Source organism: Rhinopithecus roxellana, chromosome 14 (genome assembly GCF_007565055.1).
Source record: "Rhinopithecus roxellana isolate Shanxi Qingling chromosome 14, ASM756505v1, whole genome shotgun sequence".
Classification (NCBI taxonomy): Eukaryota; Metazoa; Chordata; class Mammalia; order Primates; family Cercopithecidae; genus Rhinopithecus; species Rhinopithecus roxellana.
In genome coordinates this window covers 87235937-87252932 of record NC_044562.1, presented here as the reverse complement: position 1 = coordinate 87252932, position 16996 = coordinate 87235937, and the positions used below count along the sequence as shown (strand labels likewise).

Sequence of the window (16996 nt, the reverse complement as noted above, 5' to 3'; positions counted from 1 at the left end):
TAAAAATGAATAAGCCCCATATATATAAAACCTTATATATATAAAACCTATATATAAGATCAGATTAGCCCAAAGATTTTGTTCTGATACCTCACCTTCACAAAGTGACATTTGGGGAATTTTTTTCTCTCTTTACTTTTTTATTTCATGCAGCGGGATATGACCGGTTACTTAGCAAAGGACCTCATTTGGTATTGTGAAGCTTACCTGAGACCACCTGTATGATTATGTAAACATACAACTTTTCTGAAGAACCACAGGTAGTCAACATAAGTTACCCAAGTTTCTGTTTTAAATTACCCAAGAAATTTAAAACATGCTTTATTTAACAGCAAAAAGAGTACTAAAATGAGATGACATTTCCATTAACCTACATTTCATTTTTCAAGAAGACTTGAGATTTTGCAAAACATCGTAAATGGGAAATGAAGTCTCTAAAGAACTTAACAATTCAAGCAGGCGTGTTCATTCATTCATTATTCATTCATTTATCTAACTCTATCTGGGGGGTCAACTATGTATCAAACCCAAGAATAAGTAATAGTAAGAACCATTCACCGCCTCCAAGAAGCACATAGTCTCACATGGTGAGACGGAGCCACAGCCGACAATTACACTCCCTGGAATAACAGCTGCAGTGGAGAATGCAGAGAACCCCACAGAAGTACAAGCTGAATGACAGAAGAAGGGTGAATCATTCAGGCAGGGCAAGAGAAAGGAGAGAGGTGAGTCCCTAAGGAGGACATCCCAGACAGATGAAACAGCCTTTGCAAAGGAGGCAGACATATTTAAGGTCAGGGTGGCGACTGAGAGATGCATGGAGATGTGGCAGTGGATAAAGGTATAAAAGGTGGACTCATGCAGGGGATGTATGTAATGCTCAAGAGACCAGACTCTGATTGCAACCATATTTTCAATTTAATTCCTTATCGCTATAATCCAACAAGATAGAGATATTTTAAAATGAACAGTTAAAAGATTGTCAATTTTAAGTTTCAGTTGTCTTCAATATTAAACCTGAAATTATTAGCTACCTGCTCCTTTGGACTAAAAGCTGCATGAAGGCAGGAATCATTTCCTCACCAAAGCACCTACTCGAATTCATCCAATAGAGGACCCACTAGAGACAACTGATTAACTCATTTGATTCCAACACTTCTTATGAAGTAATTAATTTCTCACAGTGCTTGACTAGATACTGCATCAACGGCACTACAAAGATGTTTTATCTGATCTCTACAATCTTGTACTCTAAGACATAACAGTTGTTATTATTCTTAATTTTCATAATTAAAATGTCATTGCTCTGTGTGGCAGACTGAGAAACAAACTAATCATAAAAAGGCCATGAAAGCTAATAACTAAGGACAGTAAGTATACTAAAATAAATCAATGTAAAATTATAAACGATCAGAATTTTCAGTTGTTTATTATGGTTTATTTTACTGAGTTGAGAAATCAATTAACCTTTTGACATGGGAAGATGGAATTCACTAAATAAGTTACAGAAGCACTACTTCCATTTTCATCACCCTCTTTCAAAATAGTGCCAACACTTTGATAAGTTATGGAAATGCAGTGGGAAAACACTACTGTTAACTGTCACGTGGACATCTGACACTGCTCATGAGGAGTGGAATGACTGTGGCTCATAAGCCTATGCATGGAGCATTCACACTGAACCTCCATGATCTGTGCGCTGACAGATCAGCCTATTTTCCCTCATTGGCATGATGCCACCTCTGTTTTGAATAAGACACTCTAACACTCTAATGTTGGCTGCTGAGCCTACCATATTAGTCTGTCCACCAGCCATGCTTTGCAGGGATCAATTGCTATGAGTCTGATTCTTTAAAGCGCTTTTCCTTTCCATGGTCCAACTCTAGGAGCTGTTCTATCTCAGCAGATATTAGCAAAGGGGCTGCCGATCCTTGGTCAGCATCATGGCGCCCAACCCAGCTTCTCAAATTGGGGAATACATATTCTCACTTGAATATATGACTAAGTTCAGACATTATATGAAGAAGCCATGATATAAAAGGGACATCTTGCTGCTATTTTTAACTCAATGGCCAGTAAGTTTGTAAAGATACAGGAAAAAACAAACTCAGCTTCTCCTACTACACTCTCACAATGCAGAATACTTCTGGGGACCTCTGGTAACCCATATGTGTGGGGGACTTCTCTCCACCAAGCAATCCTTCAGCAGTGGATTCTTCAGCAGACATCAGCTGAGTGTTCTCCCACTTAGTTCTCCCAGTGTTAATTCTGACACTGTCCACCTGGAGATAGCATCAGATTCCACAGATTGAGAGCTCAGTTCCACAAGACCACCCCCCACTTCAGATTCCAGCACAAGCACAGTTGGCCCTCCATGTCCACAGGCTCCATATCTGTGGATTCAACCAATCACAGAACAAAAATATTTTGGGGAAAAAACAGTAAAAAATATCAGGAGTGTACTGAGTACCTATGGCTTTTGGAATCATAAAATCAAAATATCTTAAGTCAAACCACCATAAATCAGGGACTGTCTATAATTTGCTAGAGTGGCTCACAGAACTTAGAGAACACATTTACTGGTTTATTACAAAGGATATTATTAAGGTTACTGATGAACACGAGATAGAAGAGATGCACAGGGCAAGGTATGTGGGAAGGGGTTCAAAGCTAACATGCCCTCTCTGGGTTCACCACGCCAAACCTCCAAGTATTTAGCTCAGCCCTTTTGGGTTTTTATGGAGGCTTCGTTACATAGGCATGACTGCTTACATCATTGGCCACCAGTGATCAATTTAACCTTCAGCTCCTCTCCCCTCCTGCCAGTTTGGTGGAGGGAAAATTCCAACCCTCTAATCACCTGGTTGGTTCCCTGGGCAACCAGCCCCCATTGGACGATATCCAAGAGCCCTCAGCCAAAGATCAGCTCATTAGCATACAAAAAGACGCTTATCATTTTGAAGATACCAAGGATTTTAGGAATGGTATATATATTTCATAATAAGTATCACAAAGTTACAATGATTTTATACTGAAATAATGTGTGGAATATATTATTAAATACAATGGATAAAAATTTTGCATCAATTTTTAAGACAACACGTTATAATACTCCAAGGAAATTGTATGTTGTCAGAAGTTAGTTTTGACCATGTGCCCAGAGACTTGGGGTAACACATCAGTCCTTCTGTGTCTTGGGGGCATTTTGATGGAAAATCCTGAGAAGCAGTAATATGTGGAAAGGGTACAGGCTTTAGAACCAGACACAGCTAAGTTTGAATCCTTGTTCCTCCACATTTCTTGAGAGTTTGACTTTGACCAAGACAAGTCTGACCTAAAGCCTCAGTGTCCTCATCAAACAGAAAGGTTATTTAATATGAAGATTTATAAAATATGTAGCACAGTCACTGATGGAGCCAGGTGAGATTTTTAGAAGATGTAAGATCAAGTCATACTCCAGCTTAAAACCTTCCAGCAGTTTCTTTCTGCTCTCTGAATAATGCCCTACATGGCAGTATCAAGGTTCCAAACCTTTCAGGACATGGACCTCCTTTGGCAGTCTGGTGAAGACTTTGGGGTCTTTCTCAAAACAACATTTTAAAATTCATGAAATAAACTGCATGTGATTACAAAGGCAACTACTTATATTGAAATATACTTAGAATATTCATAAAAACAAACATGCTATAGTAATATATGTACTTCTCTATTAACACATCAAATAACATCATATAGTAACAGGGTTCTATAACTATAGTAAGTTTGAAGTAGTGATGAACAAACAACATTTCAGGATATCTGCAACAAATGTAACTGAATATGAAAATGTCTGTGATTTTTAATTGTGAAAGTCACAGGCACTGCTGCTCTATTGTGGGTTTTTTGTTTGTTTGTTCTCTGAGACGAAGTCTTGCTCTGTTACCCAGTCTGGAGTGCAATGGCGTGATCTTGGCTCACCGCAACCTCCGCCTCCAGGGTATAAGTGATTCCCCTGCCTCAGCCTCCTGAGTAGCTGGGATTACGTGTGCCTGGCACCACACCCAGATAATTTTGTATTTTTAGTAGAGACAGCATTTCTCCAGGTTGGTCAGGCTGTCTTGAACTCCCAACTTCCGGTGATCCAACCACCTCAGCCTCCCAAAGTGCTGGGATTACAGGTGTGAGCCACCACACCCAGCCCTACTCTGTTTTTCTTTTTTCCTTTGCCTACATTCATGACTGGAGGAACTAGTAAATTTCATTTAGATATTAGTGAAGATAAAAATGTATTTGTTCTCATCTATATTCATGGACCCATGGATTGTAACCACGATCCCTTGGAGATCCACGGACCTGGACAGAGAGCCGGCATTCTAAGCGGTATTCTTTGACTTCATCTCCCATCATCAATCACCTTTGTCTGCCACACTTGGACCACACTGACCACTTGGCTCGTCAAACACATTCAACTTAATCCACCTTAGGCATCTGCTTTGCTTTTGTCTCTGTCTGGAATTCTCTGTCCTCAGATCTTTGTATGGTTGTTTCTTTCCCCATCTTTATCTCAATCAAATGTCACCTCCTCCAAAGGGCTTCCCTGACCACCCCACACAGAGCAGCCACCTCCCCTTGCCTCCCCCTTCATCACACCACCCTGCTGTTTTCTCCACAGTCGTTATCACTGCCTGAAACAATTGTGTTCATTTAGATATTCTTGTGTTTACTCTCTGCTTCCCTGCCCTAAAATATGAGCTCCATGGGAGCAGGAACTTCATCCACATGTTCAGCGCCATACCCCTGGCATCTAGAGTGGTGTTTGGGTCTATTACCCCGTTGCTAAGTGAAAGAAAAAATAGTAAGAGCTTCACAAATGTCACTTCTCTCATCCTTCACTCTGTATTTTTGGTATGGTGAGGATACAAAGAGATGAAAAACAAACCCCTGCCCTCACATGGTTTACAGTCCAGAGAAGGCTGTGGGGTGACACTGTGGAAGGTGCACCAGCACTGTGGTGGCTTGGGCTCCTGTCTAGACTCTCCCACATGCCTGTAAAACCACTGGCAAACCAGTGCTAGGGCCTCAGTTCCTATGGTGTCAGACAAATGGGTTGGACAAATTTATCTTCATGGTCTACAGTTTATGATCCTTAAGAGCTAACAGTGCAAGGCAGCATATGTGGCAAGTGAGGGATTCTGACCCTCAGTGGAGGACGCAGCATAGACTTGGAAAGAGCTCTGAAATGGAATCAGTCTCCAACAAATCATGAGAAGTGGGGATTTTCAGAATCATGAACTCTCAGCGTTGAAAGAAACGTCAAAGGCTGCCCAGCATGACCACCAGGTGTTACACTGGATGTCTCTCTGAGTCCCTTTCTGAAGAGATAATATAATACCCTTGCTCCTAGATGTAACCCAGCGTGGGGGTGAAGAGTATGAACTGTGGAATGGCACACCGCCTGGGTTCAAATCCCAGTTCTGCTGTTTACCAGCTACGTGAACTTAGCCAAATTACTTAACGTCTCTGTTTCTCAACTTCCACCTCTGTAAAATGGAAATAACAACAGTATCTTCTTTATGGGGTTATGGTCAAGAGTAAATGAAAAAATGAGTGTCATATGCTTAACATGCTTTCAGTAAACATTACTTATGATTCTTTCTGCTCAACGGTTCACTGGTATGGCAAACTTACTACATATCCCCCAAAACTATTTTCCCTTTCTCCATTGTAACTGAGTTTTTACCAGCTAGGGACTGTATTACCCAGTTTGGAGTTTCTGTGAGCCAATATATAACTTGATCTTACCTTTTCCTTGACATTCACATGAGTATTGAGTTCAGCCATCTTGCTTCTAGTGGAATAGGCCCTATAAAGAAAGAAAAAAGATTAAGTTTTAAAATTGATTTCTCAATGTGTTATTTTTTTACTCTCTTCTGACATAGTAAACAACTTCATTCGGTCATAATCATAAATATCATTTTAGAATATAAAAATACTTTCAAGCTAGGCATCTGACTTAGATATGTTCTAAAAGCATGTTACAATAACTCTAGAAGACAAAGTAAAATCTTTTATTCATACTGTATTGACATGAAAAATGACAAAGACAGATGGGAATTTATCTAAATTGTGTTTCTTCCTATTATGTAGAAGAAAGGTGGTCAAAAATAGAGAGAAGGGAAATTGTACCTATTTTAACTAAGTATTGTCATCACAGTCCTCACTGTCTCAAAGCTTTTATCGGCTCCTAGGTAATCTAACAAACATTTATTGAATATATCTCTCCTATATGTACATAACAATACCAAGCACTGCAGGAAGAAACAGGAGGAAACTACTCCAGGTTTAAACATAAGAATCCACCCCCAACTTCTTTTCTTGTCTTTTTTTTCCCCAACTTTTCTCTCTATCTGGAATGCTCTAATTTCAGATCTTTGCAGGGTTGTTCCTTTCCTATAGTCTTTTTTTGGGGGCCGGCCTCAAAATCTTTTTTTTGAGCTTGTCTCAAAACAAATCTAAAGGAAAACCTACCTGTTGTCAGACTGGAATGCAGTGGCGTGATCGCAGTTCCCTGCAGCCTCGATCTCCTCAACTCAAGCGATCCTGCCACCTCAGCCTCCCAAGTAGGTGGAGCTGCAGGTATGCACCACTGCCCTCAGCTAATTTTTGTACTTTTTGCAGAGACAAGGGTCTCACTTTGTTGCCCAGGCAGGTCTCAAACTTCTGGGCTCAAGCAATCCTCCCCCTTCAGCCTTTCGAAACACTGGGATTATAGGCGTGAGCCACTGTGCCTGTCCTCTGCAGTCTTCATCTTAGCTCGAGTATCACCTCTTCCAAGAGGGCTTCACTGACCACCATATCTAAAGCTGCCACCTCTCCTGCCTTACTCAACAGAATATAACAGTTTTAAATTTGTTTTTTCACTTACTAACACATCATGAGCAACATTCCAGATCAATACATATGTATCTTCACCATAATTTTTATTGTCCATAATTTCTTAATCTCCATTTTCAAACGGACCCTTAAAACTGCCCATAATCCTTCTGTTTATTCAAAATCTTCAGGTTTTCTGCCTTTGTTGTCCAATCTCCTTTGTAAAGTGGCCCCTCTGAGAAGATCTGTGTTCCCAAAATCAAGCTGTTGTGTTTTCTTTTCCCTTATCTGGTCAAAATCTTTCACCATTATAATGGAAGACAAATCTTAAGACTTTAACAGATTCAATCTTTTTGAAATAGAGAATAAATGACTTAAATGCACAAACAGATTGGTTCAGAAATTAGCAGCCAGTCAGGCCAACATATACCACCTATTTGCATGTTGAATGGTTTTTGTCAATCAAGAACCACTGAAACACTTTCTTATATTCTTTTGCTTTTGTTATAAAGAGTGTCCCCACCTCCAGAGTAGACACATGCTAGGAATAACTTGCAAAAATTCTCTGATTCCTCCCCACTATTTTATTTTACACCTACATCTTAAATAGAGCATAAATTCAGATCCATTATCTTTTGCTGATTTTAGGATGAAAGCTTGGTAATATGTAATGTTAACTCTATTACTACTCAAATTATTCTCAACTAGGAATCCAGAGAGACAAATTATCAAATATTAGGAAGAGTAAGATTTTATTTTTATAAGTTTCTAAATAATACTGCCACTGACACAAGCATTTGGACATGCTAGCAGGAGAGACCCTGCATACTTGCTTCCAGTAAAGCAGCACTTTCCGAAATGCTCCACAAAAGTGCCCAGTCTATCGGTAAGTTCTATATCCCTTGACTTGGCATATAGGAGAATCAGTTGGTGCAAAAGTAATTGTGATTTTTGCCATTGAAAGTAATGGCTAACGCATCACCAAGACAGTCCTAAGCCAAAAGAACAAAGCTAGAGGCATCATGCTACCTAACTTCAAACTATACTACAAGGCTACAGTAACCAAAACAGCATGATACTGGTACAAAAACAGAGATACAGACCAATGGAACAGAACAGAGCCCTCAGAAATAATACCACACATCTACAACCATCTGATCTTTGACAAACCTGACAAAAACAAGAAATGGGGAAAGGATTCCCTATTTAATAAATGATGCTGGGAAAACTGGCTAGCCATAAGTAGAGAGCTGAAACTGGATGCCTTCCTTATACCTTATACAAAAATTAATTCAAGATGGAAGAGAGACTTAAATGTGAGACCTAAAACCATAAAAACCCTAGAAGAAAACCTAGGCAACACCATTCAGGACATAGGCATGGGCAAGGACTTCATGTCTAAAACACAAAAAACAATGGCAACAAAAGCCAAAATTGACAAATGGGATCTAATTAAACTAAAGAGCTTCTGCACAGCAAAAGAAACTACCATCGGAGTGAGCAGACAACCTACAGAATGGGAGAAAATTTTTGCAATCTACTCATCTGACAAAGGGCTAATATCCAGAACCTACAAAGAACTCAGACAAATTTAAAAGAAAAAAACAAACGACCCTATCAAAAGGTGGGCAAAGGATATGAACAGACACTTCTCAAAAGAAGATATTTATACAGCCAACAGATACATGAAAAAATGCTCATCACCACTAGCCATCAGAAAAATGCAAATCAAAACCACAATGAGATACCATCTCACACCAGTTAGAATGGCCATCATTAAAAAGTCAGGAAACAACAGGTGCTGGAGAGGATGTGGAGAAATAGGAACACTTTTACACTGTTGGTGGGAGTATAAACTAGTTCAACCATTGTGGAAGACAGTGTGGCAATTCCTCAGGGATCTAGAACTAGAAATACCATTTGACCCAGCCATCCTATTACTGGGTATATACCCAAAGGATTATAAATCATGCTGCTATAAAGACACATGCACACGTATGTTTATTGCGGCACCATTCACAATAGCAAAGACTTGGAACCAACCCAAATGTCCATCAGTGACAGACTGGATTAAGAAAATGTGGTACATATACACCATGGAATACTATGCAGCCATAAAAAAGTATGAGTTTGCGTCCTTTGTAGGGACATGGATGCAGCTGGAAACCATCACTCTCAGCAAACTATCACAAGAACAAAACCAAACACCGCATGTTCTCACTCATAGGTGGGAACTGAACAATGAGAACACTTGGACACAGGAAGGGGAACATCACACACTGGGGCCTGTTGTGGGGTGGGTGGAGTGGAGAGGGATAGCATTAGGAGATATACCTAATGTAAATGATGAGTTAATGGGTGCAGCACACCAACATGACACATGCATACATATGTAACAAACCTGCACGTTGTGCACACGTACCCTAGAACTTAAAGTGTAATAAAAAAGAAAAAGAAAACAAAGAAAACAAAGAAGCAAACAAACAAACAAAAAAAGAAGTTATTTTGTGATATCTGAAGACTTCCTATTTCCTTTACGTATTTGGGTTTTTGTCCATAATAAAAACTATAGTATGAAAAAAAAAAAAAAAAGAAAGTAATGGCTAAGGCCACAAATACTTTTGCACCAACCTAATAGTTGGCAAATAACACTTGAATTTTATTTTTACTTATTCCTGCCCCTGAAAGTTACTCACTTGTAAATAAAGGATTCTTTTCTGATTATTTCTAATAGTGGACACGAATGATGTGTGAAGTACAAGAACAAATAATTAGGTGCTTTTGTTTACAAGCCATGGATGGAAAGTGAAGCCTTTCGTTGGTCATTACAAGCCTGCAAGATGGTCTGCAATCATTATATTGGAAGATTTCCGGATGGCTGACTTTCTTATTCAAATGAAAGTTTTAGTATTATGTAAACATACACTGTATATATATGAATTTTTCAGTGTGTGATAGTATATGAATGTGTATATGGGGGGGTGGGGGGGAGAAGAGAGAGAGTATACCTAAGAACTATGAAGAACTGAATGGTGACAGCTGAATTTGGTGCCATTAAGAATGAATCTGTGAGCCACAATGCCTTTCAATAGACCAGATCAGCTGATTCTTCTGGACACATCTAATTTTGCCATTACAGATATGTGAAATTTAATAGAAGCTTTTGCTTTGTTTTGCATTTGGGCTTTGATGTCTAGGGTTTGGATATGCAGCATTTTCTAAAGCTGAAATGTTATAATCCGCAGGGGAATCAGGAAGCAATTCCATTGAAGACAGAAAATTCATGAGATCTGAAGACATGGTGACAATGGATGGTAAGCTATATTCATAAGAAAACATACACGCACACACACTCACAACCTCCTTGGCAATTCTTTTTCTCTTTGACCTCAAAGTCTAACTCAAGGAAGACTCTTCTTTGAGACTGATGTTAGTAAGATTAGTTACAATTTTATTCAAATCATAATTTTATTTTTTTGTGGAAGGAAAATGCTGGCCGTGAGCGTAGAATGGGGCTATTTTAAGTTTTTCAGATGGGAAGATAAGATAAAAATAATTATAGGGACCCATTCCTTGTCCATTTTACTCTCAATTATTTTTCCCATGTGGAAGGCTGCTTCTACAGGCTCTACCTTCCAGGTGGGTTCCAATACCCTCTCCACATCACAGTAAAATAAAATCTTACTGTGGGACAGGCAAGGTTATTCTCAGTGTGTCCTGAAGGTCCTTGTTGAGTGTCTGCACCCTCCCATTGGCACTAGTCCCTCCAGAATGTCCGGAAGCCCACCTTGCCCTTGCATAACATCATGTGCTCATTACCTTTACTGAGCTGACCCTCCCTGCTATGAAAATGAAACTGGGCTGTGTCCCTATTTTGAGATTCTCTTTTCTGCTATGAACTCTATCTGCTCAGTCAGCTCAATTTCATCTGAATCTTAATTGTTTAAAGTAGTCAAGAAACTTTTCAATATATTTTCACCTCATTTCACATGACAGGCCCAGAGTTTAGCAACGTGAAGCCTCAGTCCTCCAAGGTGCAGACATCTAGGTAAGCCCAAGAAGCCTCTAATGCTGTGATTTTTAGGACCTACAGTGAGTAACAGGTGTCTGGGGACGACAGACCTTCTCCCTAACATCTTGGTCATCATGCTTGGTAGTGTATCACTGCCAAACATGACCGAATACTCACACCTTAACATGCATCGACCACAAGAGCTTTTAAATCTATAAGAAAGGTACAGGGATCTTTGACTTCTTGAGAAGAACCTGGTTTCTCCTCGTTATTATCATTTGAAATTGTTATTGGAACAGACCAATTACTGAGGGCTATTCAAGTCCATGGATACATGTTTTATACATACCAATGAATCAACACAAAATTAAGATACTCAGAAATAAAAGTCCTGATACTGGTGCAACATTTCAACAACTTAGACATTTTTTTAAAACTTTTTTCCCTAAAATTGCTATTTAGATTTCAGGAATACCATTACAAACATATATAGATACAATCATCTAATTTTTATGTATGTCTTAAAGAAAAATAGGGATCAAGGAAATTGTTAAAACTTATTAGGGAAACATATTAGTCATAAAGAAAAGATTTTCACCATTTTAATACATCATCTGTATATACTTTTCTAGGATAAAATTTATGAACCACAAATACGGTTACCACCAATCACTTCAAACACAAAAGTGTATTGAACTGATCACTAAGCAAAAATCTTACACAACATGCATTAACAGTAGCCAGAAAATCTATCAGCTTAGAACAAAGATAAACATTTTTTTATGAAAAATAAACCCAAATAATAGAAATTCTGGTAAATATGTTTGTCTCAGTATTTCCAACTGATACAATTCAACAAAGTTTAATATGTATGACAGTCTGTAAAGTTTTAAAAATACATATTTATGTTTCTAATGCAATCACATAAAACATGCAAAGTTCTATCAATGTACTGAGCTATCAAATCGCTTTCTGACTTGCTTGTCTCCTTTCTCCCTCCTGTTTGATGGTATAGGCAGTAATAAAGTTTCACTTTTGTTTCTCTGAAACCCATTAATGCTCTTAGGTTTACTTTCCTGTTCTCGGGTATTACATCACTTTCCTTGAACTGGATTTAAGAAACCATAGGAAATACATAAGAAAACATTTTGAGTAATGATTTTAACAAAATTTTCAAGGTTATTAACGCAAAATTTCCCATGATTTATAAAAACATAAAAATCATACTGCGTATTTGGGGCCGTTAATAGGGTATTTCATAAATTATCATAATGTAAGCTGGAGTGGGTAAATGCCAAATGTCATGACATATGGCTTAGAGAGGGAAAATGACCAAGTTGGTAGAGATTGGATCGAGTTGAGTTTCCGGCTAATCAAAAGACTTAACCAGGGAGCTCTGAAAAAGTGAGATTTCTGGGCCCCAAGGTCAGTTGGTGTGGGGAAGTTGTGATGAAAAACAGCAACTCCCAGGTCATTTTCATGCAAAGCCAGATTTGAATGTGGCTAGTCTAAAGTGAAATGTGTTGGAAGGGTTTAATAGAGGCCGAATTTCAAAGACTGAGTACTAAAAAAGGAATATAAGCTGTCTCATTAATACTTTTTATATTGATTATATGTTGAAATGGTAGTATTTGATAGATTGGATTAAATAAAATACAATATTAAAATTAATTTCATCCACTTCTTTTCACTTTTTCAATGTGACTGCTAGAAAATGTACGACTGCATGTATGGCTTACGTTATATTTCTATTGGAAAGTACTGTCCCAGAGCAGAGGTTCTTAAAGTGTGGTTCCCAGATGAGTAGCATCAGCATCACCTGGGAACTTGTTAAAGATGCAAATACTCTGCTCCTCACCAGACAGAAAGAGAAGCTCTGGAGGGCAGGGGCAGCACAGCAATCAGTGCTTAACAAGCCATGCACTAGCAAAACCGTGAGAACCACTAGTGTCTCCATCCTGGAACATAAAGAAAGAGCCTCTTCCTTAATCCCAAATATTACACACAAGAAACAGATTCTCATGGAAGCCTAGAGAGATAAGGAGAAGATGAGTTTCCTCCAAATTATGTTGTTAAGGAATAATCTTTTCACAAATACATTATTAATAATAATTAGCACACTTCTGGAGAACTTACGACGTACCAGACACTCTGCTAAGTGCTTGACATACATTTTTTTCATTTTACCATCACAACTCTACAAATAGAAATTAAGATTATCCCCATATTTGCCAGGCGCGGTGGCTCACTCCTGTAATCCCAGCACTTTGGGAAGCCGAGGCGGGCGGATCACCTGAGGTCAGGAGTTCGAGACCCCCCTGGCCAAGATGGTGAAACCCCATCTCTACTTAAAATACAAAAAATTAGCTGGGTGTGGTGGTACACACCTGTAATCCCAGCTACTCGGGAGGCCGAGGCAGGAGAATTGCTTGAACCCAGGAGGTGAAGGTTGCAGTGAGCCAAGATCACGCCACTGCACTCCAGACTAGGGGACACGAGCGAGACTTCATCTCAAAAAAAAAAAAAAAAAAAAAGATTATCCCCATTTTTACATACGTGGAAACTGAAGCACCTTTAAAGAGATCTAGTAACTGCTCAAGGTCCCATAGTAAGTGGCAGGGCCAGGACTCAAACCTAAGGCAGTCCAACTCAGCAAGCCCATGGCCATTGGGCTAATAGCACCTCAAAACCATCATAAATAAGTCACGAGGCTCACTGTCTATGAAATACAGTAAGAACTCCGCCAGGGGAATAAAACCGTTCTCCGGGACCTGCCTTCTCAGGCCAGACAGGCCCACGATAATGCCTTGTGCATGCACAGGACGCACAAACTGCAGCGCGAAACCACTCCACTCACACAGGAATGGGCATAAATTAACTTGTTTTAAAGAAATGGTTATATTTGGCTGGGCACGATGGCTCACTCCTGTAATCCCAGCACTTTGGGAGGCTGAGGTGGGTGGATCACCTGAGGTCAGGAGTTCGAGATTAGCCTGACCAGTATGACAAAACCTCGTCTCTCCTAAAAATACAAAAATTAGCTGGGCGTGATGGTGTGTGCTTGTAGTCCCAGATGCTTGGGGGGGTAAGGTGGGGGGGGGAAGGGGCTGAGACAGGAGAATTGCTTGAACCCGGGAGGTGGGGCGGAAGTTGCAGTGAGCTGAGATTACATCACTGCACTCCAGGCTGGGCGACAGAGTGAGACTCCATTCGCCACAACACCCCCACCAGAAAAAGGCTGTTTTCCTGCAGATTCCTACCTCAGGTGAAGTTGCAGTTAGTGGGCCCTCAGCCAACAAATTGTTTCTTGTGAGCTGTGATGCTGCCAGTGGCTCCGTGACATTCTGGGGTCTAAAGGTATAACTAATCGAATTACTAACTTAAATTATTAAGTTAGAGTTATTAAAGTGTCTGTGTACCTGACTTTGGTATAGCCTAGACAATGCTATTGAAAATCCTGCATCACTATGATCATGTAGATCCTGAGACATTTTAGACATTTTCTCACGGCTGCTCAGAGGGGAAGAATCAGCACTGATCTTGTGTGTAGGAAGTCAATTATGCCATGTGATTTGAGAAGCAGCAAAAATCTCTCAGGCAAAACAGCATCCAACGGTATCTCTGAGTATGAGCTTCTTAAGAGACATACGCATTTCTACTTAGTTGAAGGCACGTTATTACCTCTGGAAAAAGGTGCACTACCACAGATTAATTTATTTCATTGTCCTACTGCCATCAATTGGCCCTTAGCAGAGAGCAGTGCTCTGAGAGGATGGGAAACAGGACAGGTAAGTTTCAATAGGTGAGAGCTGGAAGGACTTCACATCTGTCTATAAAGGGCACCATTCCTCCTGATGGACCACAGTGTGGCACGAGGGTCTCAGGTCTCCAGGTTGTGGTTTCTTTTGGCTCTTACGTACTACAGGTCTGTACGGGCACTGGGAATTGATGGAAACACTTACAAAGGCGTGGGCGCCGTCTCCAATGATGTACAGTAGTAGGCTATTTCTCTGTACAGGTCACTTTTAAACCAGAGACGAATCATCCAGTGCCCTAAGCACAATCAGGGGCACTTGCATGCCAGCTGAAGAGGGAAACAGTGTTCCTTCTACAAAACTGAGATTTGGTCTAAATTTAGTAGTAGGTATGTTTTCTGTCGCCTAACTGTTCAATTGCCTAATTTCTCTTCCATTTTGTCCCCTCCTTCTTTTCCTTCCATCCTTTGCTACTCCTTATCTGGCATGATAACAACTGAGGTCTCTTCTATTTCAAGTGTTTTTGCTCTTTGTTTCTGTGGTTTAATTTCCATAGTTTAATAAAAGTTCTTGTTCCTCAAAGGAAAGTCGCTTTAATTATTAGGACTGAGAAACATAAAAAATGAAACACAGTGGTGACTGAAATATGAATTTCATATGAAGATACTTAGATTGGTATTTTTTGTTTAATTTGGAGAAGAAAACTCAAGGTTGCATTTTCATTCAAAGACATTTCAATGTACTCAACCCACTGTTAGAACAACTTCACTGAAAAGCATTTTAAGGGCAAATGTCAGAAAAAATTTCACATTTAAAAGCTCTGGCTTGGCCTTTTTTGAAAAGCAGAGTTAGCCTTTGGTTTAGAAATGTCACTGTCTACTAAGTTCTTTGTGGGGGGAAGAAAGAAAATTGAATGTTTTATTTAAACAGGTCATTAAGAGTCAATACTTATGTGAAAAGGCCTGCTTTCAGAGGCAGATAAAAGCTTCCAATCTCTTAGAATATCACTTGAGCAGATCTAGGGCAAGGTGTGCTGATGCAAGTTTGAGACCTTCATGGGAGAACATCTTCACTCAACAGCCCCGAGTGCTGAGTGCTCGTATGGCAGGCAACGTCATCTGCGTGGCGCACACTGTTGTATATGCTGCACGTACACGGCAGAGAGAAACACAAAGCGCACTTTATGGCAGTCCAGCTTTGAATTTTCCATTTCAGTACTGGCAAATGCTTATGAATGAAGATTAACCATTTTTGCATAAAGTGCCAAACCACCTCCCCACAGCAGCAGAATGCAAATGGGCACAAAAGAGCAAAGGACAGCTAAAATAAATGCGGCAGATCTAAGGCAGTGCAAGCACAGGGGGAGGAGGACGCATGGCAGGCTTTATTAGCATTCACCTACGGCATGGTTTTTCTATTTAATTTGAAATTATTTCATTTCATAGGTCTCTGCTGACTTGAGAATATAAATAAATGGCTTTTTCTAAAAGTGACCCAATGCTGGCTCCTATAAGGATCTGCTTCTGATTGCTGGGCTTTAAAGCAAACATGTGTTTCCATAGAGATGTGGGCGACCCAGACCTGGTGCAAGTACCCACTTGTATCAGCAACTCAATTATACTCGGTTCTTTTAAGATGCGATGATGTAAGCTCAAGTCTTTAAAATATGCCCATCCTCAGAGACGTCTCAGGAAAGGTGAAGTGGCCAACGTTATGTGAAGCAGAAAAGAGGTTCAGCAGAATAAATGCCACCCTCTTCAAGCACACTGTAATTGGTTCTCTCCCTGCAGAGCACACTGCTTTGCTCCCCCATCCCCCCAACCGCCCGCTGGCAAATCCCAAATCCCAGAGGGGTTTGGACAAAAGATCAAACATAGTTCTTTATACTCCAGAGCCCCAAGTACTTTACTACAAACTCCCCAATGTTGAAAAAGAAATATCATGTGTTCCCTTTCTTCCTTTCCTTCCCCCATCTCTTCAGCCATGGGCAATTCCTACAGAAAGGGCAATGTTTTTTCTTATAATTTGACAAACATTCATTAAACACCGACAATGTGCCAGGGTCTGTGGGGGAATGCTGGCAGTGGTTAAAGTTACACTTACTGAACTCTTACCGTATACCCAGCACTGCTCTAAGCACGTTCCATGTATTAACTCCTATTATTCTCAGAATCGCCCTAAGCAGTGTATACTTCTATTTTCGTTATCACCATTTTATAGAAAAATAAACGTGAGCACAGAGAAGTAAGCTACTCACTAAGTCACAGAGTTATTCAGTCCCTGGTTGAGCTAAGATTTGAACTTACATCTCCTGGCTCCAGAGCTCTTGGCCCCAAAGGAGCTTACAGGTCAATGATGAAGACAGATATGTACACAA

General features: G+C 39.9%; 1 protein-coding gene across 6 annotated transcripts in view; it reads right to left on the bottom strand.

Annotated features, from left to right (window-relative positions):
- The window catches only part of SPATS2L (spermatogenesis associated serine rich 2 like), a 178365-nt gene that overhangs the window by 90331 nt on the left and 71038 nt on the right, over positions 1 to 16996 (bottom strand). For all 6 annotated transcript variants that reach the window (XM_030916328.1, XM_010373603.2, XM_010373613.2 and 3 more), the window contains one exon: positions 5782 to 5842. In XM_030916328.1, the coding sequence (XP_030772188.1) occupies positions 5782 to 5820 (39 nt within the window). In that variant the 5' untranslated portion in view covers positions 5821 to 5842. The remainder of the gene's footprint in view (positions 1 to 5781; positions 5843 to 16996) is intronic.